Source organism: Nothobranchius furzeri, chromosome 15 (assembly GCF_043380555.1).
Source record: "Nothobranchius furzeri strain GRZ-AD chromosome 15, NfurGRZ-RIMD1, whole genome shotgun sequence".
Lineage (NCBI taxonomy): Eukaryota > Metazoa > Chordata > Actinopteri > Cyprinodontiformes > Nothobranchiidae > Nothobranchius > Nothobranchius furzeri.
Genome location: NC_091755.1, coordinates 62,434,020 through 62,457,547, shown reverse-complemented (window position 1 = coordinate 62,457,547; position 23,528 = coordinate 62,434,020). Strand labels below are relative to the sequence as shown.

Genomic DNA, 23,528 nt, shown 5'->3' with positions numbered 1-23,528 from the left:
CAGTTGACAGTTTTAATATATGAATAACACTGCTATGATATGGAATAAAGGAGTATGTAATTAACAATTACAAGACAAAATAACAGTATATATAAAAATATCCAGCAAGTAGTAGAACTTATAATACAGAAAGTCAACTATACAGATACAACTTGACATAAGGTTGCAGGCCAGATGATAATTATAGTTATTTTTTTCTCAGTGTCTCTTACCTGTTCACTCCTAAATAGAAAACTGTTCAATTTTGCTTGGGAACTTTGTGCTCAGGTAAATGCTCATAACGGTGCACTCGCCCCTGTTTTCGCTGTAGATCACTGACCTTGACCATGCAGATCTCCTCAGCATCAACCACCTGGTCTCTCTCCTGTTCCTCACTCACTCTCTTAAAAAATCTTCGTATATCCATCTAGCCAACACATTGAAAAACATTTTCAATTTCTAATGCCAAGACAAATGCTACTATGCCATATAGTTTTCACTCACAATAATTGAAACAGCCATTGGTGGATAAATGGGACAGAATATGGACAACTGTTAGCCTAATATAGCCTATGCTTGGTTGCTCATGATGATGGCATTTTCCATAACATCACATCGAGCTGCCAAAATTTATGTTAAAGTTAGATGAGTACAATATCTCCTTTCTTTACCATAGGTAAACATAGGAAATATTAAGCAATTGACAACCCACATGGAAAGAATTCATATAAACATATAGGTTTTAATATATGTTTTGATATAGCTTTTAAATATATGAGACATATATAAAACTGGCTGTTTATTATAGATACATATATGTACCTATAATATAATATAATATAATATATATATATATATATATATATATATATATATATATATATATATATATATATTATAGAAAAAATATATAATATAGAAAAACGGTCAATAATATACATTCGGCCAGATTCTGATTCAGGTTTTTAGTGTGGAGTGATTTTTGTGCCACCAACTGGAGTGTGCAGTGATCAATCTGCAAGAGCACAACGTCGTATGCAGCCCTCTCTCTGCATGCTCAACTCCGTCTCTGCCTGCACAAATCTCCCTGCTGTTGCTCAATTTGCAATTTACAAAGCAATGTAGCCTCTCTGTCAGCCAATCAGAGAGCTCTCCATTATGCAATCAAAGCATGTCCAGGAAATACTGGCAGGAAAATTGCACTTTTTTCAGATAAAGAGGACTTTATATAATTATATTTAATTAGGTTGATTAACCCTCTTCTTTTCCTGGGACATTTCCACTGTTCACTTCCTTTTACACATCAAGGGATCATTTATGTCTGACCAAACAGAGAAGAAACACTTTATATGTTGAAATTAAAAGTCATTTTTAACTGAAAAGAGTGCAATTTAACAGTTTTAGGAATAGGCAATGTGTCTTTTCTGGAAGTCAAATATGGTCACCCTAATCATGACACATGAATTACAACAAATTATCTTGCAGGCAGTGGATGGTGACTGGTAGCTAACCAGTAGCAGAAAGCAGTTCAATAAGCTGTTAAATGGGTATTTTTCTGTAAAGCAGTGTTTCCTGGACATGCTTTGATTGGATAAAACAGAGCTGTCTGCGATTGACTGTTGGAGAGGCTACTTGTTGAGGAGAGCAGGGAGAGATTTGCATGTGCAGAATTGATCCCATAGAGAGGGCTGCAGCTGCTGCACATAAGTGCAGAGCAGGTTCTGTTTGTGCAGACTCATTACTGTACGCTCAAGTTGGTGGCACTAAGTCACTCAATGAACTGGCTGGCTGGTTAATCACGTCACTTCAGGGGAGTTTTCCGACCATTTTACTTGACATCAAAGCTTTTCATTATGGTTTGCGGCATGTAAACATGCTAGCAGAGTTAGCATTAGCATGTCGGTGCGGTAGCATTTTCCTCTCTCGTCTGAACTATAACCTTGAAATGTTAACGGTGTCCTGCTGTTGCTGTCTTACCCTAATGTGATGTTGAGTGACTTACATGAGCGCTGAGCAGGGTTTACTCATCGATATATAGGTTTTTCTGTATCGACCCGCCCCCTGACTTGTCAACAAAGCTGCGGGCTTAAGGAAGTGGAGGAAGTTCTTTCTTGATACTTCCTGTGTGCGACAGTGTAGTTCTATATTCATTAATTATTATTTCTGTTTCAGACTAAAAACTCATGTACCATACACGTGTAGTGATTGTGTTCAGCATGTAGATGTGAACAAATAAAAAAAAGTTAACTGAAAAAATAAAATAAACCAAAATGATAGGGGGGCTTGTGATTATTTTAGGGGGCTGAAGCCCCCCTAAAACGGACCTAACGACGTCAGCGAACAAAACTATCTTAAACACTCTGTGTACTGATGGAACTAAGGTGGAGTGAGACGTGCGATGATGGTGTGTATGTGTAATGTTATTATCAGAACCAACGGATCCGGAGAAGCATTTAGATCTTAGTGGGAGTGAATGTTTCACTCTAAACTTTAGTTGGAGGTTTATAACACACATGAAACACCATCCTTCGGTCTATGTACCCCAAGGGAAGCCTCCGTTTAGATCCAGAATGTCGAGGTCCTTTTGGATCCTCCTTGGAACCGAAGCCGGTAGAAAAGTAGCGGTGCTGACCAAACTAGTCTTGGAATGCTTCCAGGTTGTCACGACGTGCTGGTGAGTGGAGCGGAGGTGAGGATCCAAATGCTGGGGAGGGATCAGGCAGGCAGACAAACTGGAAAAACTTAAAAGTTTTTTAATGATCACAGGACACAGGACATGGAAACAATGAGGCAACAGGAGAAACAGAACTGGAGGGGTTTAAATACAGGAGGGCTGGGAGCTTGGGTGATTGGGAAACAAGAGGCAGGTGGGAGCAATCAACAGAGACACAGGCTTGACAGCATCCCTAACCGCCGGTGTCCACCAGCAGGTTCGGGGATTGCCACCTCGACAGGCACTGACGATCCTGTGACCACAGCTCCGGTCGGCCGCCTCAACAATGGAGGCACGGAACAGGGTCCATTCAGACTCAATGTCCCCCACCTCCCCCGGAACATTTTGGAAGTTCTGTCGGAGGTGGGAATTGAAGCTCCTTCTGACAGGAGACTCTGCTAGACTTTCCCAGCAGACCCTTGCGATACGTTTGGGACTGCCTGGTCTGACAGGCATCCTCCCCACCATCTGAGCCAACTCACCACCAGGTAGTGGTCAGTTGACAGCTCCGCCCCTCACTTCACCCGAGTGTCCAAGACATGCGGCCACAGGTCAGACAAAACAATAACAAAGTCGATCATCGATCTGCGGCCTAAGCTATCCTGGTGCCAAGAGCACATATGGACACCTTTATGTCTGAACATGGTGTTCATTATGGACAATCCATGACTGGCACAGAAGTCCAATTACAAAACACCACTCAAATTCAGATCAGGGGGGACGTTCCTCCCAACCACACCTCTCCAGGTCTCACTGTCGTTGCCCACGTGAGCGTTAAAGTCCCCCAGCAGAACGAGGGAGTCACCGGAAGGAGCGCTTTCCATCACCCCCTCCAAGGTCTACAAAAAGGGTGGGTAGTCTGAACTGTAGTTTGGTGCATAAGCACAGACCACAGTCAGAACCTGTCCCCCCACACGTAGGCGGAGGGAGGCTACCCTCTCATTAACTGGGGTAAACCCCAACATGCAGGCACCAAGATGGGGGCAACTAGTATGCCCACCCCTGCTCAGCGCCTCTCAGTGGGAGCAACTCCAGCGTGGTAGAAAGTCCAACCCCTCTCAAGGAAACTGTTTCCGGAGCCAGAGCCATGCGTTGAGGTGAGTCCGACCATATCTAGTCGGAACCTCTCAACCTCACACACCAACTTAGGCTCCTTCCCCACCAGAGAGGTGACATTCCATGTGCCAAGAGCCAGCTTCTGTAGCCGAGGATCAGACCGCCAAGGTCCCCGCCCTCAACTACCACCTGTCACACACTGCACCCGACCCCTTTTGCCCCTCCCACGAGTGGTGAGCCCACCTTCTTCCACCTTTTTAAGTAAAGGGACTGTGCTAAGTCATGAGTTTATGTACTCAAAATAAAAAGCCTGAGATGATGCCACCAGGCAGTATTCGTCATCCGTCCATCCATCCATGATCTGCTCCTCTGTCAGCCAGTGGTAACATTTCATATCTATGTGACATCTGTCATGTTCTGTGTCCCTTTGTTCCCCAGCCCTCCAGTTCCCACTCCAGGTTCTCCTTTTGTGTTTCATGGCGCCCTCATGTGTCCTTTGTCTGCGTCTTTGTTGAGAAGCAACATGTCTTTACACCAAAGAGTGTTCATTCAAGAATGTAATTTGTTATGTAACATGAATTTGTTTGTTACCCTCAGGAGGTGTCCTCTGTGGCAGCCATTTTGAAGCAGCTAAAGAGGAAGCCCGCCTCTATTGCTGCCTTTATATAGGAAATGCCTGAGTGGACTGATGTGATTGGTCGACCTGAATTGGAGGGGGGGTCGGAGAGTATATAGGTGGACTGCTGGGTGTGGCAAAGAGTCGTTTTTCCTCTCTGAAAGTGACAGAGACTGCTAAGAGAGTTGGATGGGTGGCCATTTTGAATAGTGCTGGGATTTTCTGATTTTGTTTTTCGGACCAGAGGAAATAAAACTGGTTTTCCTTGTCTATCGACCAAGTCATCATGTTTCTTTTGTCCTCACTACACTTCACTGTGTAACAGTCTTTCCCCATGTGTCTCCTAATGTTTCTCCATCCCTCTGTGGATTCTCTTTTGTGTTCTCTTAGCGCCCTCATGTGTCCTTTGTCTGCATCTCTGTTGTGTGTCTTAAGTTATAGCCACAGCCTCTTGTTCCCCAGTTCATAGTTTGTGTGTCTCAGTATGTGTATGTGTTTGTGTGAGTTCTTCCCTTAGTCTTTAGGTTTAGTTTTGTGTTTTACATAGTGTTAGGTTTATCTGCCCTCCACTGGTTCTCTTCCCCATCCAGATAATTGTTGTCACCTGCCTTCCCTCCAGCCTCACTCCACACACCTGCTTCCTGTTTCCCTAATTGCTCCTCCCTGTCTATATAAGCCCTCCGCCTAAGGGGAAGAGCCCTGCAATGGGCTAGCAGTTACCTCGAGCGACATCCTATAGAGGAGCTGGACTTTTGGGATTTCGCAGGCGATCTGCGAGATGCTTGTTGCAGCCCACATGCTCCCTCTTCAGCTCCTACACTCCTGTCCCGTCCTGAGTCGTCTCAGACTATCCGAACCGGTTTCATCTCCTTCTCCCCTGTTCCTGCCAACGTCATCCTCGCACCTCCGAGGAGACGCACACACCACAGACGTCGCCGCCATCACCAGCGGTGGTCCCGAAGGTCGCATCGCCTCCTGCTCCAGCGGTGGTCCCGAGGGTCGCATCGCCTCCTGCTCCAGCGGTGGTCCCGAGGGTCGCATCGTCTCCTGTCTCGGCAGTGGTTCCGGAGGACGCATCGCATCCTGTCTCGGCGGTGGTTCCGGAGGACGCATCGCATCCTGTCTCGGCGGTGGTTCCGGAGGATGCATCGCATCCTGTCTCGGCGGTGGTTCCGGAGGACGCATCGCATCCTGTCTCGGCGGTGGTTCCGGAGGACGCATCGCATCCTGTCTCGGCGGTGGTTCCGGAGGACGCATCGCATCCTGTCTCGGCGGTGGTTCCGGAGGACGCATCGCATCCTGTCTCGGCGGTGGTTCCGGAGGACGCATCGCATCTGGTCCAGCCCGTCCAAGAGGCTCCGGTCCAGCCCGTCCAAGAGGCTCCGGTCCAGCCCGTCCAAGAGGCTCCGGTCCAGCCCGTCCAAGAGGCTCCGGTCCAGCCCGTCCAAGAGGCTCCGCCCGTTCCGGCGCCCCCAGGCCGAGGGTCGACGCCCCTGTCTAAAGTCTCCCCAGTCTCAAGTGTCCCACTCTCCCCAGTCTCAAGTGTCCCACTCTCCCCAGTCTCAAGTGTCCCACTCTCCCCAGTCTCAAGTGTCCCACTCTCCCCAGTCTCAAGTGTCCCACTCTCCCCAGTCTCAAGTGTCCCACTCTCCCCAGTCTCAAGTGTCCCACTCTCCCCAGTCTAAAGTGTCCCACTCTCCCCAGTCTCAAGTGTCCCACTCTCCCCAGTCTCAAGTGTCCCTGTCTCAAGTGTCCCAGTCTCAAGTGTCCCAGTCTCAAGGGTTCCTGTCTCAAGGGTTCCTGTCTCAAGTGTCCCTGTCTCAAGTGTTCCTGTCACAAGTCTCCCAGTCACCCGAGTATCAGGTTTCCCCACAAATCTTCCAGTCTCCCATGTCTCAAGTCTCCCCACACGTCTTCCAGTCTCTCAAGTCTCCTAGTCATGAGAGTTCCAGTCTCCCAGATGCAAGTGTTCCGGTCTCCCAAGTCTCAAGTATTCCAGTCACAATTCCCATCTCCAGAGACCCTTCTTCGGCCCCCTAGACTTCTCTGGTCCCGCCTCCTGATCCCCCGTCGCCGGCCCCCACGACTCCTCTGGTCCCGCCTCCTGCTTCCCCGTCGCCGGCCCCCGAGACTTGCCCGGTCCCGCCTCCTGGTTCCCCGTCGCCGGCCCCCCAGAGTCCCCTGGTCCCGCCTCCTGGTTCCCCGTCGCCGGCCCCCCAGAGTCCCCTGGTCACTCCTCGCCCACCCTTGTGGGTTGTTTTTTGTCTGGACCCTCCTCTCCCGCCCTGTGGTCTCTCGTGTCCTGTTTTGTCTTTGTCTTTTGTTTATGTTTTTGTCTTGTGGTTTTGTGCGTCTGGTATCTGCCCTTGGGGGGGGGGGGGGGGCATGTTCTGTGTCCCTTTGTTCCCCAGCCCTCCAGTTCCCACTCCAGGTTCTCCTTTTGTGTTTCATGGCGCCCTCATGTGTCCTTTGTCTGCGTCTTTCCCCATGTGTCTCCTAATGTTTCTCCATCCCTCTCTGGATTCCCTTTTGTGTTCTCTTAGCGCCCTCATGTGTCCTTTGTCTGCATCTCTGTTGTGTGTCTTAAGTTATAGCCACAGCCTCTTGTTCCCCAGTTCACAGTTTGTGTGTCTCAGTATGTGTATGTGTTTGTGTGAGTTCTTCCCTTAGTCTTTAGGTTTAGTTTTGTGTTTTACATAGTGTTAGGTTTATCTGCCCTCCACTGGTTCTCTTCCCCATCCAGATAATTGTTGTCACCTGCCTTCCCTCCAGCCTCACTCCACACACCTGCTTCCTGTTTCCCTAATTGCTCCTCCCTGTCTATATAAGCCCTCCTTGTCTCATTGTTCTTGTCGGTCCATTGTTGTTTGTCAGTGTTATTTGTTCTGTCAGTCTGCTCGTCCCTCTTGTGCTTTTTGACTCCCTGGATTTTTGGATTTTGGCTCCCTGCCGTTTGGATTTATTTTTGTTCTTCCTCCAAATAAAGGATTTTTACTTACATATCCACTCCTGCCTCTTGTCATCCTGGGTTCTGCATCTTGGGTCCTAACCTCCTGCTCCTAAACGTGACAACATCATTTGGGATCTGGTTGATTTCTTGCTATAACTGTAATAAATAAATATTTGCTAAAGTCACCACCTTCACCCATCAGTAAACCCATTACACAGTAAGTGGGATCCACAAAAACAATAAGCCAATCAAGCTGACAGTTAAATAAGGGGAGTCATTTATGAACTGGTGAAAGTGTAAGCAAGCTAGGGCCTTTTTTAGACTAAAAATAATTACTAGATGTCAGATAATGAAAAGGGGTAGGTGCAATTGTCGGGGAAATAGAATGGGTGGTGAAAGTAGGCCTGGTTCAAAATTAAGAAACGAGAATCGAAATCATATTTCATTGATAAGGAAATTTTTCTTTTATTTATATTATAGAACGATGAAATGTAGCGAGCACACTGATGTGGTTTCAGGTTTATGTTTCATGATCTATGTTTTTTGTCCTTCTCCTTCCTCTCAAAACACTAAAAGCATGCAATTCAATTGTTTGAGCTCATATTTACCCTGTGTGTGTGTGTGTGTGTGTGTGTGTGTGTGTGTGTGTGTGTGTGTGTGTGTGTGTGTTTGTTATGAGAGAAACAGGTGATCTATCTAGTAGGGGTTGTATGAACTAGTCGACTAGTCGACTTTACTGCTCTGTAGTGACTTTTTATGCCTGTCATCGACTAGGCTCTGTCATGTGATAATGACCGCATATGCAGTCCTCAGAAAAGACAGCAGGTGACGAGCCCCTGCGCATCGGAAGGCGACGCGCTGTGCCAGAGCATCGGTACTGACATCCGCGGTAAAACGGACATTTGACTGAATTGTGACCTTTATCCGCTTGCAATTTAACCTTCCTCTCACCCCATCCTAATCTTAACCAGCTTGCGCGTGCAAAGCTCTGATCGTTGACACGCTCTAGACATCTGCGTCCTGAGCATGGCCACAGTAACATTATCAAATCAGGTGTCACCACCTCAAAAACAAATTTAACACACCATCGTTCATGTCGGCTCATTTCCTTTTAAGTTTTCTGTCTTGTCTTGTGCCTGATGCTTTTCGCTGCTGTGGAGCGGGGCGCATCACCTGTTTTGTCCTCCGGTGACGCACCTCACTGATGCGGCCGGCGAGCAGCGCACACTCCGCTGATTTTGCGGTCGGTAGATCTTTTAAAACTGCAGTTCAAAGGTAACTCATAAGAAGAATATATATGAACCCAGGTAGCAGTTTCTCTTTAGGATTGAGAGGAGATGCAGGAAGATAATAAACAGAGACAGGACAGAAAAATAGTCAAATAAAAAGAAGTTTGTTTTTGTACCTGGTGGTTGCAACAAACAGACACCATTGAACAAGGGCGTAGGCAGGGGCGTCGGACTGGGGGGGGGGGGGGGGGGTACCGTTTACCCAGGGCCCACTGCAGGGAGGGGCCCTGAGACAGCTTTGAATAAAAATGTTTTGTTGTTGTTTTTCCCCCCAACTTACTTAATGTCTTAATAAACTTCCCTTTACCTGGATAAAGAGGTTAAGAAACATAATTTTGCCTTAAAAATAATAACTGAATAATCTCTGAGGCATCTATCACCCCTTAAAAATGTGCAAAGTGGTTTAGTCCACACCAGCGGCCAGGGGCTGCACTGCCGCATGTACAGCTAATGAGACATCGCAGATGCCGACAGCCAGAGCTGGAGGCAGGAGAGTCAGTCATGTCTTTTCCCAAGAAAGGGAAATCTGGCTTCCAGAAAAGAGGGAGAAGGAGAAAAAGTTAATTGAACAGAAGCAAGTATTGACTAGGTTTTTCAGGAAGGAAGGTGAGCAGCAGCAGAACACAGTTTTAGCTGATATTAGCTAGCTCTCAGAAGCTGCATTCATGTTAGGTGTTCAGTGTTAAACACCTTTAGTTTCACCATCAAGATCAAATATAAATTAATTAGTGTTATCAGTGAAAACACTAATTAATATATATATATATATATTAATCAGAATTATTATCGTGGGCGGCCGCCGCCAATTAATTCGCGGACCTCACAGTAAAAACAGGTTCACTCTGTGTGGATATTTCAGCTCCTTCCCAGTCATGGACCAGGACAAACTTGGTATCGATGGATTCGTGGTAATCTCAGGAATGAGAAGCTGCCACTGTTTTTCGTATAGCATGATGACACTGGTGTTAGATGATTGTTATTGACTTGGTTAGATATTTTAAGCCTATTTTAAATTTCTTTATATTTGATCTTGAAAACGGACAATCTTATAATTTGGCTGATAATGCAGGGATTATAAAATTTAGAGTGCATTACATTCACAGAGAGAACCTGGTTTATTTCATGTCATATGTATTTAATATATCAATATATATCAGTATTAGCAAAGCTTAACATCATGAACCATGACAGACATGACTGAAGAGCAGATGAAGATATCATGCCAGGCACTGATGAGAAAATATTACAAGGATCTCACAGCTGAATTTGAGAATGAGATGCTACACCTGAGAACAATATATGGTGCCACATTTCCACACATTCGGTCTCCTCTTGAGCTGCTTAATGCTATACAGGATGCAATTACAGAGCATTTTTGGAGAAGTTTGTATTGGACTGAGGATATTTTGCACACTACCTGTGACTGTTGCTGGGGGTGAGCGGGCTTTTAGCAAACTGAAACTGGTGAAAAATTATTTGAGATCAACAAAGTCCCAGGATAGACTGAACAGCCTAGCTCTTCTTTCTATTGAAAGCCAATTAGCCAAAGGATTGGACTTTAAAGATCTCATAAGTGATTTTGCTAACATGAAGACCCGTCAGTGGGCATTTACTGGAAAATAAATTCCAGGATTTTTGTTTGAACACATTGTTGGCAAATAAAAATAATTGTATGTGAAGTCTGGGCATTTCACTTTTATTATGCTGGCATTTGTATTTGCTCAATATAGAGGTTAAACTAAGATCATATTTATTATCTTGTCTTATAGCATGACAAAAAATGTGTAAGAGAGATATTAAACAATTGAGCATGGGGGCCCACCTAGAAGACTTGTACCTAGGGCCCAGAATTTGGTGCTACGCCCCTGGGCGTAGGAACGAATCTGTTGTAGGCCAATATATAGGTCAACCTCACTGAAAAAAATACATTTAATGATTATTTCTGATTCTAACATATCACTGAGTGTTTCATGCAGGCTGAACATGAACATAGTCTCCTACCGCTATCTCCTGCATTAGCTTCTGATAGAAAATCTGATAGACCGTGAAACTCTAGGATTAGAAAAGCCTGACAGATGTGACTCAGGGCGTAAGGCAGGGGTGGGCAATTATTTTTTCCATGGGGCCACATGAGAAACAGAAAATATTGTGGAGGGCCAGACCAAATGGCTGAAGTCAATTATGCATAAAATTAATGGTATTTCTTTATAAAAAGCAGTAAATACCATTGTTTTTCAAGCTGGTAAGAGTAGACTATATGTTATAAATGAGCAAAAAGGAAAAAGTGAGGCTGGCTTACAAAAATGTGATTTATTCAAATTTCCCAAGGCAATGGCAAACAAAGTGTGCACATTTGGTTTTTGTTAAACATTTGTGACTTATATTAGTTAACAGTTTCAGTCACATTCACTCCAAAACACATTTTGAGTTTCAAATATTGTTGGAAAGAGGTTCTTAGCATTCTACAGACACACACCGTTGTTAAAAGAGATGTAAAATAAAATCACTGAACTGTGATCTTGAGAAATAGGTTTAAAAAAGTGTCCCAGTTCACTGCTAGTTGCCTACATTTTTGGTCCAAACACCTTATTTTGTGTTTTTAAGCGATTTTTTTCTTATTCAGTGAGCGAAATCTAGTCTCTGCTGGGCTTTAACGAGTGCATCAAAGTCAGGTTGAATGTCTGAGGTGGAGATGCGAAGCACAGCTGACAAAAGATCATCAGTGAGAGAGGATCTATACCTGGATTTTGTAAACTTCATCATTGAAAATGTTTGTTCACAAATGTAGGGAGAGCCGAAGAGAACCAACATCTTCTGAGCATGTCTCCTCAGGTTTGGAAAGTTCTCCTCCTTAAGAGAAGAGTAGAAATCCAGCAGAGATCCTGACTTAAAGTGCTCTGCCAGTACTGCATCAGACTGCAGGTCAATGAGTTCCAGCTGCACATCACTGGGTGCATTATCCACACTGCAGGTAAAGGGAGAGGAAATCATGTGCATTTCATCCTCCATTGTTCTGAGATCTTCAAAACACCTTGAAAACTCACCATGTAATGCTCCTAACATGGATGAGTACCTGCTGAGGTGATCAGCTGATGGTGTGACTTCGTTCAGGGTTTGCATGTGAGTGAGAGTGTTGCTCTCCAGTTGACTTGAAAGAAACTGCAGCTTTCTCATGAAGGCCTTCACGAGGCTGTGCATTTCATGAACAAAAAGGCCCTTGCCTTGCAGTCTGGCATTCAGTTCATTCATCAGTGCAGTCACATGAACAGCAAATGCAAAATCTACCATCCAATCCTCATCTGAGAGCTCTGGAATGTCTTTGCCTTTCCTCTCGTAAAACTCTCGAATCTCTGCTTCAAAGTCCCAAACCCTCTTCAGCACTTTCCCCAGGCTGAGCCATCTGACAGCTGTGTGGAGTCCTCCAAAAGAGGGACAAACTGTCTGTGATTCATTGCCCGTGCCCTGATGAAGTTTATTATTTTAGTAACATCAGTAACATGGTTGATCTTTAGCACTGACTTGCACAACACATGTTGGTGTATAATACAATGCAAAAACACCAATTTTTGATCTGCATCGATTTCTGTCACTTTATCTTGCATGCGTTTCAAAAGTCCGACATTTTTCCCTGTAAGATTTGGACAACCGTCTGTTGTGACACCTGACAGTCTCTCCCATTTCAATCCCAGAGTGTCCGTGCACGCATTTACCTCTGTAAAAAGATCACTCCCTGTCGTTGTCCCTTTCATCAACCGCATTGCTGCCAGCTCCTCTGTGAGCTTGAAGTCCGTTATCCCCGGACAAATACGAGCAGCTGGGCTGTGTCGCGGACATCACAGCTCTCGTCTAAGGCCAATGAGAAAAAGTCAAAACTTGCCACCTCACGTTGCAGCTGAAGCTCCAGGTTCCCCGCAATGTCCTCGATCCTCCTGGTCACGGTTCACCTGGACAGTGGGATTTGCTCAAATGCGCCTTTTTTCCAGGGCATATTAGTGCGGCAGAGTGCACCATGCACTCTTTGACAAACTCTCCCTCCGAAAACGGCTTGCTGTTTTTAGCTATTTTGTGGGATATCACAAAGCTGGTCCTGGTTGCTGCATCCCTGGATGTGAGAAGCTTAGTAAAAAAGCCTTGCTGCTTTTGCAACTTTGCTAGCAAAGCTTCGGATGTCCGTGCCCTCTCAGCATCAGACAAGTTCTTGTATTTTTCCGAGTGTTTCTCGTCGTAATGCCGACTCAAATTGTATTCCTTAAACACGGCAATCTACTCCCCGCAAACCAAACACACGGCTTTACCTCCGACTTCAGTAAAAAAATACTTAGCAGTCCAATTTTTGTTGAAAATCCTGCATTCTGCATCTTTCTTTCTTTTTTTTTTTTGCATGAGCGGACATTTCTGGGGGCTACAATCACCATGTCAACCGCGGGCACTTGTTGCTATACGTATTGCGTCATTGTGCACGTAAAAAAACAACTTCAAAATAAAAGCAATGCAGCCTTAGTCCATGCATGAGGTAAAATGAGAAAATACATTTATTTTGTAATTTCCAATTAACCTTACGCGGGCCGGTCAAAGTCAACCAAAGGGCCGTATGTGGCCCGTGGGCCGTAAAATGCCCAGGTTTGGCGTAAGGCAAAGCCCAGAAAGACAAGAAAATAAATTTTATAGCCCAGTTCACTAACATTCTGTATTATTATTTTTTTTGATCGGGGACCCATGAGCAAGCCAGAAGGGGAGGAGACTTAGGCTCCCCATTAGCCAGATCCAGGTGATTTCCGGCCAACGTGGACATTTTAATTGTAAAAAAGCTGTTTATGTGTCATTACTGTTTTATTTTAATTTAATAGCATCAATGTAGGATATATTATCTTATTCATATCGGTAGAGATGTGTAAACAGATTTATTATAAGACTAAAGCTGTGAATATTCAGTCTGAATTGATCTGACTCTCATCAGAATATTTTAAACTACATCAGCCAACAATGCTGACCAACAATCAGAAAAATCTGTTTGCTTCTGACAGAATGAAAAAAGAAATAATTCACTCACAACAGCTGGAACTACGTAAATTTTCAGATGGACTAAAGAAAAAACAGTGGCCATGATTGCAGTCTAAATGCACCAGAAAGCAGAGTTTAACACTTATTTTTCTAATATTTCTAAGGAAGCATGTACAAAATGTATTTTATTCTTAAGCCGTACTGCCCAGCTCTACTTGTTATGGGATTAAATACATTCATCTGTGTTCACTTATTATCACATCCAAATCTTCCTCTCATCAGCCACCTAAAATCATTTCACTCTTCACTGTAGCACCTCAGCAGATCTGGCTCTCCCTGTCTCACCCTCAGCTGGTCTGGCTCTCCCTGTCTCACCCTCAGCAGGTCTGGCTATCCCTGTCTCACTCTCAGCTGGTCTGGCTCTCCCTGCCTCACCCTCAGCAGGTTCCTGCTGAACTTCATCTGATCTCTAATATAAAAACAGTGGACATGAATAAGGAGTAAAAATACTGTTGGAGGACTAGTGCAATATTAAAATCATGGTTGTTATAGTATTATTTAGTCGTGTTCACTTGTTATCATGCTCGAATCTTCCTCTCATCATCAACCATCTGAAATCTCACTCTTCCTTGTAGCACCTACCTGCACCTCAGCAGGTCTGGTGCTCCCTGTCTCACCCTCAGCAGGTCTGGTGCTGCCTGTCTCACCTTCTTCATCATTTTCCTGCTGAACTTCCTCTGGTCTCTTATATGAAAAAAGCGACATGAATAAGGTTTAAAAATAAAATGTGATGAGAATGTCACAAAAAAGCAACAATCACATTTACAAATTCCATTTTTATGTGGAGATTCTACTTTTTTATTTATTTAGTGTCAAATGGTTTTTGTCTGTTACAGTCAAATAGTGTCAAATTCGCCATTTTTTGTTGACCAGTAGTGTTGTTTAATGCTGCCTAGCAAGATGTTTACGTTAGTCAGCCAGTCTAACGTTTGACCAGAAATACAACTATCCTCTTGGACTAAATTATTACCAACTCACATTTCCTTTCTTTCTTTTTTTGCCCATGAGAAGAACTCGCTGACTCCGACTCCCGCTTCACTCAGCCAGCCTGTCTAACTCCCTGAGGAGAGGGGCTGTGTCAATGAGAAGTCTGCAGTGTCTTTCAAAATAAAAGCTTGCTAGTCTAATATTTCAAAATCAATTTTTTTCTTCTCCATGTTATTGGGGGGGGGACAAATGCGCATTTGTCTAACCACTACGCAGAGGGGTGGGGGTGGGTGGGGGGTGGGGGGCTGAAGCGGAGCAGTATAGATGCAGAAACTACCGCTGTTAAAAGAGATGTGTTTAACTTTGAAAATGTGGGCGCAATTGTAATTTTCAAAAACTCCAGCGAACGAACCGACCCCCCCCCCCCCCACCGCTTCAGGTGTATGACATCATCAACGACTAGTCAAAGTCGACTCGATTTTCATTACTTAAATTACTTAAATTAAGTCATGCAGCCCCTACCATCTAGTGTGTACCATGTTGACATCTTAGTTACAATTATAGGCAATCATTATCAGAAAGGGCAGATTAAATATATTTATAAATTAAATCAAACAGGAATGTGCAAATGTTTTGAGAATAAATAAAAAATTATTTATTCAATTCAAGTTTATTTATATAGAGCCTAATCAGGACAAGAGTTGTCTCAAGGCACTTCACTTAGTAAACATTCCATTCCAGTTCAGTTCATTAAGCCAGTCAGTAAAACATTTCCTACATAAAGAACCCAGTAGATTGCACTGAGTCACTGACTGGTGTCAGTCTTTACAGCAATCCTCATACTAAGTATTTAGCGACAGTGGAGAGGATTGCCATTGATCAGATGAATATCACACAACTGGACACACAGTGAGAAAACTTTTTTAGCAAACAAGTTGTTACTGGCCATAACTACCCATCCCCCACTCAGGCTACTATTAGCTAATAAGCTCTGATATTCGGAAGGGGCTTGGAGTAAATGATAAATTACCTGCACTTGGATAGCGCCTTATAGAGTCAGAGGCTTGCAAAGCACGATCTGGCATCAGCGAGGGCAGCAAAGAAGTCACGTCTGTCCAAGAAATACATCAGAGATTGATTTTTTTTTTACCGTGTCCTGTCTGGCTGTGAAGCAAGCACAATTGATGTCTGAATGCTGGTGACAAGCCTTACAGATTTACTCTCAGGTGGAGCATCAAAGCGTTTGCTTTTAATGTCTCGCCTGATACTTAAAACTTTATTGTTATTGTTGTTGAATGCTTGGTAATTCCGACCAGACACGGAGACAGAGGTGAAAGAGAAAGGAAAAGAAAAGGTGGGGAGAGAGGGGGGGGGGGGGGGGGGGGTTCCACAAAAATAAACAATGAACAAGAGTCTGCTTCTACACCTGCAGAAAAAGACAAAAAAAAAAACAAAAGGACAAAAAAGGGACACAACAACAATACAACAAGATCTAGCTATCACTGCGTCAACTTGATGAAGAAATATATAATCAACATTGCTTAACTGAAGAATCCCGATAATAAATCACAGTGCATTAAGTGCCCACCATAGTCTTAAGACCTGTGTTTAACGTGCCCAAGCCCATACTTTTGAGAGCACCATTTGAGCACCTGTGTGTGTACACTCGCTTGTTTATTTAAGGTTTCTCTATAGGAGCGTCCAAAAGAGTGTGAGGGACCACATATCTGCCCCCCAAAGATGTGCAAGAGACGGGGAGAGCTCCAAGTCCCAGACATCCAGGCGCTGCCCCAGAACACAGGAACCCCAAGGAGACTGCAACCAGAAAGCCCCCCCCCCCCCCCCCCCCCCCCCCCCGAGAGGCACAGAGGATCGCCCCGGGGGGCCTCAACCAGCAGCCAGCAGAGTCCCGGGAGATATCAGCGGCAAGCCCACAGGCCCGCCCGCAGCCTCCCACCCCCTAGCCGGCCGAGCCCGGGACCCAGCAACCCGGGACCCAGGGGCGACCACCCCCGCCGAGGACCCACCAGAGGCCAGGGACCCAGACCCCACCAAGCAGCCACCGGGATCTATCAGGCAGATGCCAAAATCTTAAACCTCCAGACCCGGTTGCCACGAACACTCAGGCAGACCACGGCACAACCACTCACACCAGGTGTGGCAGGGGTAGGGCGGACAAAGATCTATATCATCAAGAGAAGTTCCAGGAGAGGGGAGGACCCAAAGGCCCCACCTGACATATACAGTCATACACAAACACAGTCACACACACCCTCCCTCATGCTCACACATGCACATACAACCCAAGACTTACAAAAATGCACGCCGGACACCCACTCATGCTCCCCATACACACCCTATTCACTCTGGTCCCGGTACTGCTGCACATTGGGTACAACCATCACCGGTAACCAGTTTAACCCGATCTGCTGGGGTGCTGATGAGTAGGCTCCCCAGCCCAACGCTGAGCACAGCAACCCACCACCCCAGACCCCAACCAGACGGCCAGATCCCCCTCCTAGCCTCCAGCCCCAGGAAGCCTAGCAACAACAGAGGTGGCAAAGACCCCTAGTCTCCCTCCGCCTGCTCCAATATAGTGTTGTGTAATCATGAGGTGTATTCCATGGCTGTGGTGAGTGGGCATTGCGGGCATCATCCGGCCTATGCCCACTGATGCACCACCCCACTCACACCTTCAGCCATCAGTGTCTAAGTGCGGTTTAAAATTGGAAGTGGGCACTGGCACCCGGGAGGAGGCTGAAATATCCCCCTGCCAAATGCCGTTGAATGTGCTCACTCCCAAGGGCCTAAGTGTGTGTTTCTGTGGAATGTCGTCAGTGGAAGCGTATAAGGTGCAAATAAAATTGGGGGGCAGGTTGCCACAGGAATGCGGAAATGGGGTCCATACCCGCACTCCCTGACTTGCCCACCCCCCAAGGTCCTATGTGTATGTTTGGGTGATGATGTGAGGGAGCAGGAGGAGAGAAATATGCGGGGATGGGGAGGAGTGGCTGGTTGGGCTTAGCCCTCCAGGGAGCCAGCTCCCCTACTGGCCCCAATAGGCACCTCTGTTGTCAAACTGCCACCCAGGGCATGGAGACCCCAGCCCATCCTGCCAGGGCCCAAAGCAGCAGCATTACAGAGCCTCACGGAGTCCGAGGGCACCAACTCAACCCCACCCCAGCTGAATATCTGCCCGTCCTAGCATTTGCACAACTTCCAGAATATATAAGACATGGGACATCCAGGTAAGGTTGGGTCCTCCCCCTCCTGGACCTCACGCTCCCCTGTGATGGAACGGCAGAGGAGCCAAGGCCTACCTGAGGCCCCCGAACCCGGGCCAGGCACTGCTGCGTGTTCCTGCCTTCTTCCCGGCAGCACACATGTCAGGACCCGACCCCCAAGGCCCCGCCCAGATCCCCACACAGGGCCGGCCACCCCCAAACCCCGAACCCCCAGGCCCCCACCCAGACCCGCCCAGGGGCATTGCAGCCGCCAGGCAGTGACCCATGGCCGCCGCCAAGATCCCCAAGGGGCCCCACTCACAACCGCCAGCAGTCCACCCCCCGAGGCAACCCAAGCACCTCCAGAGGGGGGCAACGGCCCCCCAGTCCCAGACACCCCCAGTGAACCCACCCCCAGGAAACATCCGGATACTCCAAACTCAGACCCCACACCCCCCCACCCACACCATCCCGCAGGACAACATCAACGGCCCCCCACCCTCGCTATGTGATGGAACCGATCAAAGGAGCCCAGAGAGATTCATCTGAAGTGGAAGCAGAGGCTATATCAAGTGCAATATGATCTAACAAAAGATTTCTATACTGGTTAATGCAGAGAGTTTCTCTATTTTTCAAATTCAAGAGGATAGTTTTCTTAGCGATGCATAAAGCAGTCAGAACCACGTGAACCAAAGATGTTTTAATCGGGACATCGTCCAGGTTTCCCAGTAAACAAAGAGAGGGGGAAGTTGGGATATGACATTTCAGACATTTTGACAGATCCTCACATACCCTACCCCAAAATTCCTGGACAGGTGGACAGGACCACAGTGCATGAATGTAATTGTCAGGAGTGTTGTTTGTGCAGTGTGTACAGGTGTCAGACGACACAAACCCCATCTTAAACATCCGATGACCTTGTAGCGTTATGGATTTATGCTCTTTTATGAAAGAGGAACCATGCTACGTATTAATTCGGAATATTAATTTTAATAAATCAATAACCAAATTTTATATTGTTCAGAAGACTCAAAGGTTGTTTTCATCCATAAACTGCCGATAATATCTGAGTGTCTGTGTTTCAGTTCAATGAGGAAACCAGTTTGACGTTTAAAAGTTTTAATTCTTCAAATTAAACTAATGATTTGAAATTGACAAACAGGAAATACAATCAACATTAGTAACTTTGTGAGACAATCTCTTTAACAGTTGATATGCTGTTCTGGCTCAAATAGACCTTCTGATGAATTTATGAAGATTGAGAATGTTGTGATGGTGAGAGTGATATGAGCTGGGATGGGTGCGTGAGTGCATCTGATTTTGCTTCAGGAAGAACCAGGTGTCTGAGTGAAAAGTGATGGTTTGAATAAACTTAGGCTCTTAGTTGGAAAAGATGCATCAAAACGCTAAACACCGTGTTCTGTCTCACCGAATTCTTTTGGACCCTCTTTCGGATCCGGGGCGTCACCTTAGGATGTTTCATCCAGGGCACCTTGGCTGGCAGAGAAGACAAAGATGCGCTGCGACCCGGTCCAGAGTTGTCCTCGGTACACGGTGATGGTAAAGCGTTTTGTCGACGCGCTTTCTTAAGTTAATTCACTCAGAAATCAAAAGACTCGGTAATGAGTCTGCGTTAGAAGTTGCAATTCAGCTATTCTGCCTGGCGTGGCAGAAACAGCGTGAAAGGGGGGAAGAACGAGCCAACAGGCTCTGCCCCCCTTTGGTTTTCAGGTCTGTTCTCTCTCGTTGTCCAACACGAACTGAATCATAAGACTGAAAACTTACCAAAAACCTTTCTCTTCTCAAAGCAAAACATGTGCGTCATCAAATGTGTCTGGAGTTTACTGTGGGCAAGATGTGTGTGGGTGTGTGTGAATGTTTGTGCTTGAGTGTGTGTGAAGGTCAGTAACAAACATTCTCAACATTATTTAAGAATGGATTCATTAAACCATTATAATTACCCCAAAGCTAAATAGTCATTCATTTGATTAAACACATTTATAATGAGCAAAATGATAATGGTTATTTTAACATTAAAATCAAGAAAAAGAAGTTTAAACTTTATGTTTTGACTTGGTCTGGGTACAACTCATGTAAACACATCTTCTGGTAGACTGCAGGTGGCAGATGTTATGGTTTCCTCCCAGACTCGCTGGCGTTCAGGTCTTAATCTGTGGGTGAAAGTTCTCAGCGACCCAGCTTTGACACAGCTGAGTCCAACACCACCATTGTGACAGAAAACCCATATTTCCTCACGTTACATTCCCCCCTTTTGTGACGACATGGAGGTCAAGCAGAGGCCACCTGACGTCACAACCACAATAACGTGATGTACTCGTGAAGGTAGACATCCCAGATGAAGGCAGGAACGATGAAGCGTCACCACAGGTCTCGTGTAGAAGGGAGTCTATCCTGATCAGATGATTAAGGCCAAAACTGTTGCAACCATTGTAAAGTAATCCACTTAGGAATCTTGAAAGCAGAGCTATTTCAATAGCAGTTAATTTTCATCAGCAATAATGCAAAGGTATGCAAAGGATAAGCAGCTCGTGTGTCACACGGAGCTGGGCAGGTGATGTATTCCCCAGGCGTAGTCCAGGCGAAGTCCGGCGCAGACCTCGACCCATCTCGAACCACGACCGAAGCCCCATGCGACAGGAAACCAGTTGAAGGATGTGAAGACGACCCCTCTGATGGAATGTAGTCCATACGAGCTCGGAGAAGGAGACAAAGTGAGACAGCCCACACGATAGATAGCATTTGATGCAAAACAAAGAAATCAATCAAAACCTATCTATGGGTGCCTCTGGGAAAATGTGGATGCCTTCTGTGAATTATCTAAAGAAGAAATGTTCTGCACCCTGTTCTACATGTCATGTAAAAACGTGATGCAGAGAAAACACAAATAGAAGAATGTAAATCCTAACTGATATGTGAAACTCAGCAGGCTGCACTAATTAAAGGCATATATATAAAAGAAATAATCATGAAAATGAAGGGCAAATTGGCTTGTGGCCCTTTAAGGGAAATAGTAACAAAATAAAATTAAATTTGTAATCAAATATAATCATGCTACACAAAGCACTAATAAAAAGATAGAGATGTAAATCAGTTCTAAAAATGTAAATCAGTAGGTTAGTAATCCCTAAAGATGTGAGTTAGTAACAGGACCCTGGCTGGAGGCAGGTAACCTGAAAAAAAAACCCAAAGGATATCACATTTGTTAAAAATTCATCCCACAAACGAGAGAATTTGTAACGGTCCACCAGTCAGTGGAAAAGAATCCGGTCAGAATAGAGTCGGTCAGAATAGAGTTTTGAATCTGGTATTGCGGACCCACAGAGACACGAGTTTGGACGTATCTGTGGGAGCAGGCTCATAAGCGATTTGGTTAACAAACCGTTTGTATCTTGTGTTACGGACCCACAGGGAAACATGTTTGAATTTACCTGAGGGTTCCGTTTGGAACTGGAGCGAAGCTGATGGTTTAGCTGTTAGATCAGAACCTGATTTTACCTGCTCAAAGTTGTGTTGCAGCTTTACGGAGGCGACTTTGTTGTGATCAGAAATAGTAGTGAACTGGAAATGCGAAAATGATGCTCGCAAAGCAGGAGGAGGCTCCCCACCCCCCTTTTGTTTCTCAAACTTATGCCGTGTCTGTGAGACAGGAGAAGCATAACAAAGAACAGTTCTTAAGCTCTTAAAAGCTCTATTACCAAGAAGATACACAGTGTCACCTGAATCGTGCTGAAAGAGCAGGTGTTCAGATGTCCAAAGACCTGGAGGTGCTGGACTTGGAGGTTCTGAAAAGGAGTGATCCAAGGATGGTTGTGTCACGGGTGTCAAAGCAAACCTAGCCATGTTTAGAATCAGATACAGACATGATGCTAGCTTTAGGAACATGGTCTGTCCTGAAAACTGAAGCCAAGAATACTTTATTCCCAAGAATGATGGAGGTTCCCACACAGAATCAGAAAAACCCGGTTTAACCAGAGTAGTTACAGACTGACTAGAACTCCGCCCCGTAGAAGGTGCAGCACCTAACTCCGGGTCGGAGGTCAATGTTGTCAGCTGAATTGGAGGAAGGTCAGTGTCGAGTTCTGCAATGACCCGCCCGCTCGGAGGAGGCGTTCCCCCGAACTGGTTGAAGTCCGCAACGGAAAACTCAGAGCCACTCAGCACCCCCCCTTTGTCAGGAGGGGCCCCGAGCAGAGCATCACTGCACGCACCTACACCTCCCGGGCCGGGTTGCCTTCCCGAGCCCGTGAGAGAGGTGTGCGCAGCAACCACCGAGCCACCTTTAATATCGCCACTGACCACAGGACTGCTGGAAACCGCAGGGTTTTCTGCGTCGTCGTGGTCACCTGTAAGAGAAATCACAGGAAAGAGGGCACAGAGGCCCGAGACTAAGTCACACCCCTGTGAAAGGAGAAAAGAATTGGCCACCGTATTAGCAGAGGTCACAAACTGAAAAGTGACAAGGTCATTCACATAAAGGTCAAGATGTCCGGGCACAAACCCCTTAAATGGCATGGTAGCTCCGTCCGGAGACCACAAGTGTTTCACGGCGGCTGACGTTTCCATCACGCCCCGATAAAGAAGCTGGTTTGTGCATGAGGCGGACTGACGAGTAAAACAGACCTCTGACTGAAGCGGTGGGTCACAGCCTGAAGATTTCACACCCATGCTGGAGAGATGTTCAGCCTTTAACATGGATGACAGAGGAGAAGCATCAGGAAACAAAGGGTTAAGCACAACCTGTTTGTCAGAGAGGTTAACCATAGGCTCAAGAGATTTATTCAGCTTAAAAGCAGCAGAGAAAGTGTTGTTTATTTCAAACCTTGATATTGACGGTGGGTTTTTGACCCCCTGGAAGAAATAAAAGTAAAGAAAAAGCGTTATGACTGTAAACAGCATGTTGCATGAATTCACGACATGAAGTGCAGACCAGAACCACCTCCGACCCAGTGCAGCTGGCACCGAACCGCAGCCACTAGTCCCCACTGTTCCCGACCGGCGGCACCCGCCTAAAACGGGCCCGTTCGGGCGGGCGGAGGGACCAGCGATGCTCGGCCGGTGAATTTCCTGCGTCTTGGCATGTTCTGGAAGCAGAACGTCAGAGAACCTTACATCAGGTGTAACAGTGCAAGAAAGATTTTGTCGTGTCTCGTCCATCTCCCATTAAGTTCAGAGCAACTCGCGTTTTTACCTTCTGAGCCGACGTAAAACTCCGGGCAGATTCCTTAATATGTCTCACACAAACAAGGACTGACCGTAGCCTACTTAACTTTATGACACAGGGTAAAACAAGGAATTGTTGATAGAGAAATGAATACACACAACTTCACAAGATGGAAGAAAAAGGCATGGAACCGAGCAACGGAGGCTGTGAAAGCCGACCCGTTCACCGGTCCAAAATAAAAATAATAAAAAAAATAACAAACCCTACGCTGCCGTGTTGGTATCAGACGGACAAACGTAGCAAAATGTAGATTCTACACACCGTAGCGATTTACAAGAATCACCGCCAATGCGGGTTTTGTGAGGACACAGACTAACTGTGTCAGAAATGGTATGACAATCTAACGGGACGCGTTCCCTTTTTGTCTAACTGTGGTGCTAGCTTAGCTCTCCGGCCAGGTCTAGCGTTCTTTGTCTGTAGCGACCAGACTTAAATTTTCCCGATTAACAAGTAGGCATCTCACCCCGCTTG

The 23,528-nt window shown here is 45.9% G+C and overlaps 2 protein-coding genes across 6 annotated transcripts in view; one reads left to right on the top strand and one right to left on the bottom strand.

The window, feature by feature from the left end:
* Nucleotides 1–23,528, top strand: part of cacna2d3a (calcium channel, voltage-dependent, alpha 2/delta subunit 3a) — a 341,398-nt gene that overhangs the window by 46,020 nt on the left and 271,850 nt on the right. The window lies entirely within an intron of this gene.
* LOC139063353 (uncharacterized) lies at nt 19,518–23,512 on the bottom strand. Its single transcript, XM_070545076.1, has 2 exons — nt 23,025–23,512; nt 19,518–22,917 (listed from the first exon to the last, which is right to left on the bottom strand). Exon 2 carries the CDS (start codon nt 22,730–22,732, stop codon nt 21,119–21,121), a length of 1,614 nt encoding a protein of 537 aa, XP_070401177.1. The 5' UTR covers nt 22,733–22,917; nt 23,025–23,512; the 3' UTR covers nt 19,518–21,118.

Bases quoted from the DNA above. Each gene is read 5' to 3' on its own strand.
- LOC139063353 (XM_070545076.1), bottom strand. From the start codon at position 22,732: ATGCTGTTTACAGTCATAACGCTTTTTCTTTACTTTTATTTCTTCCAG.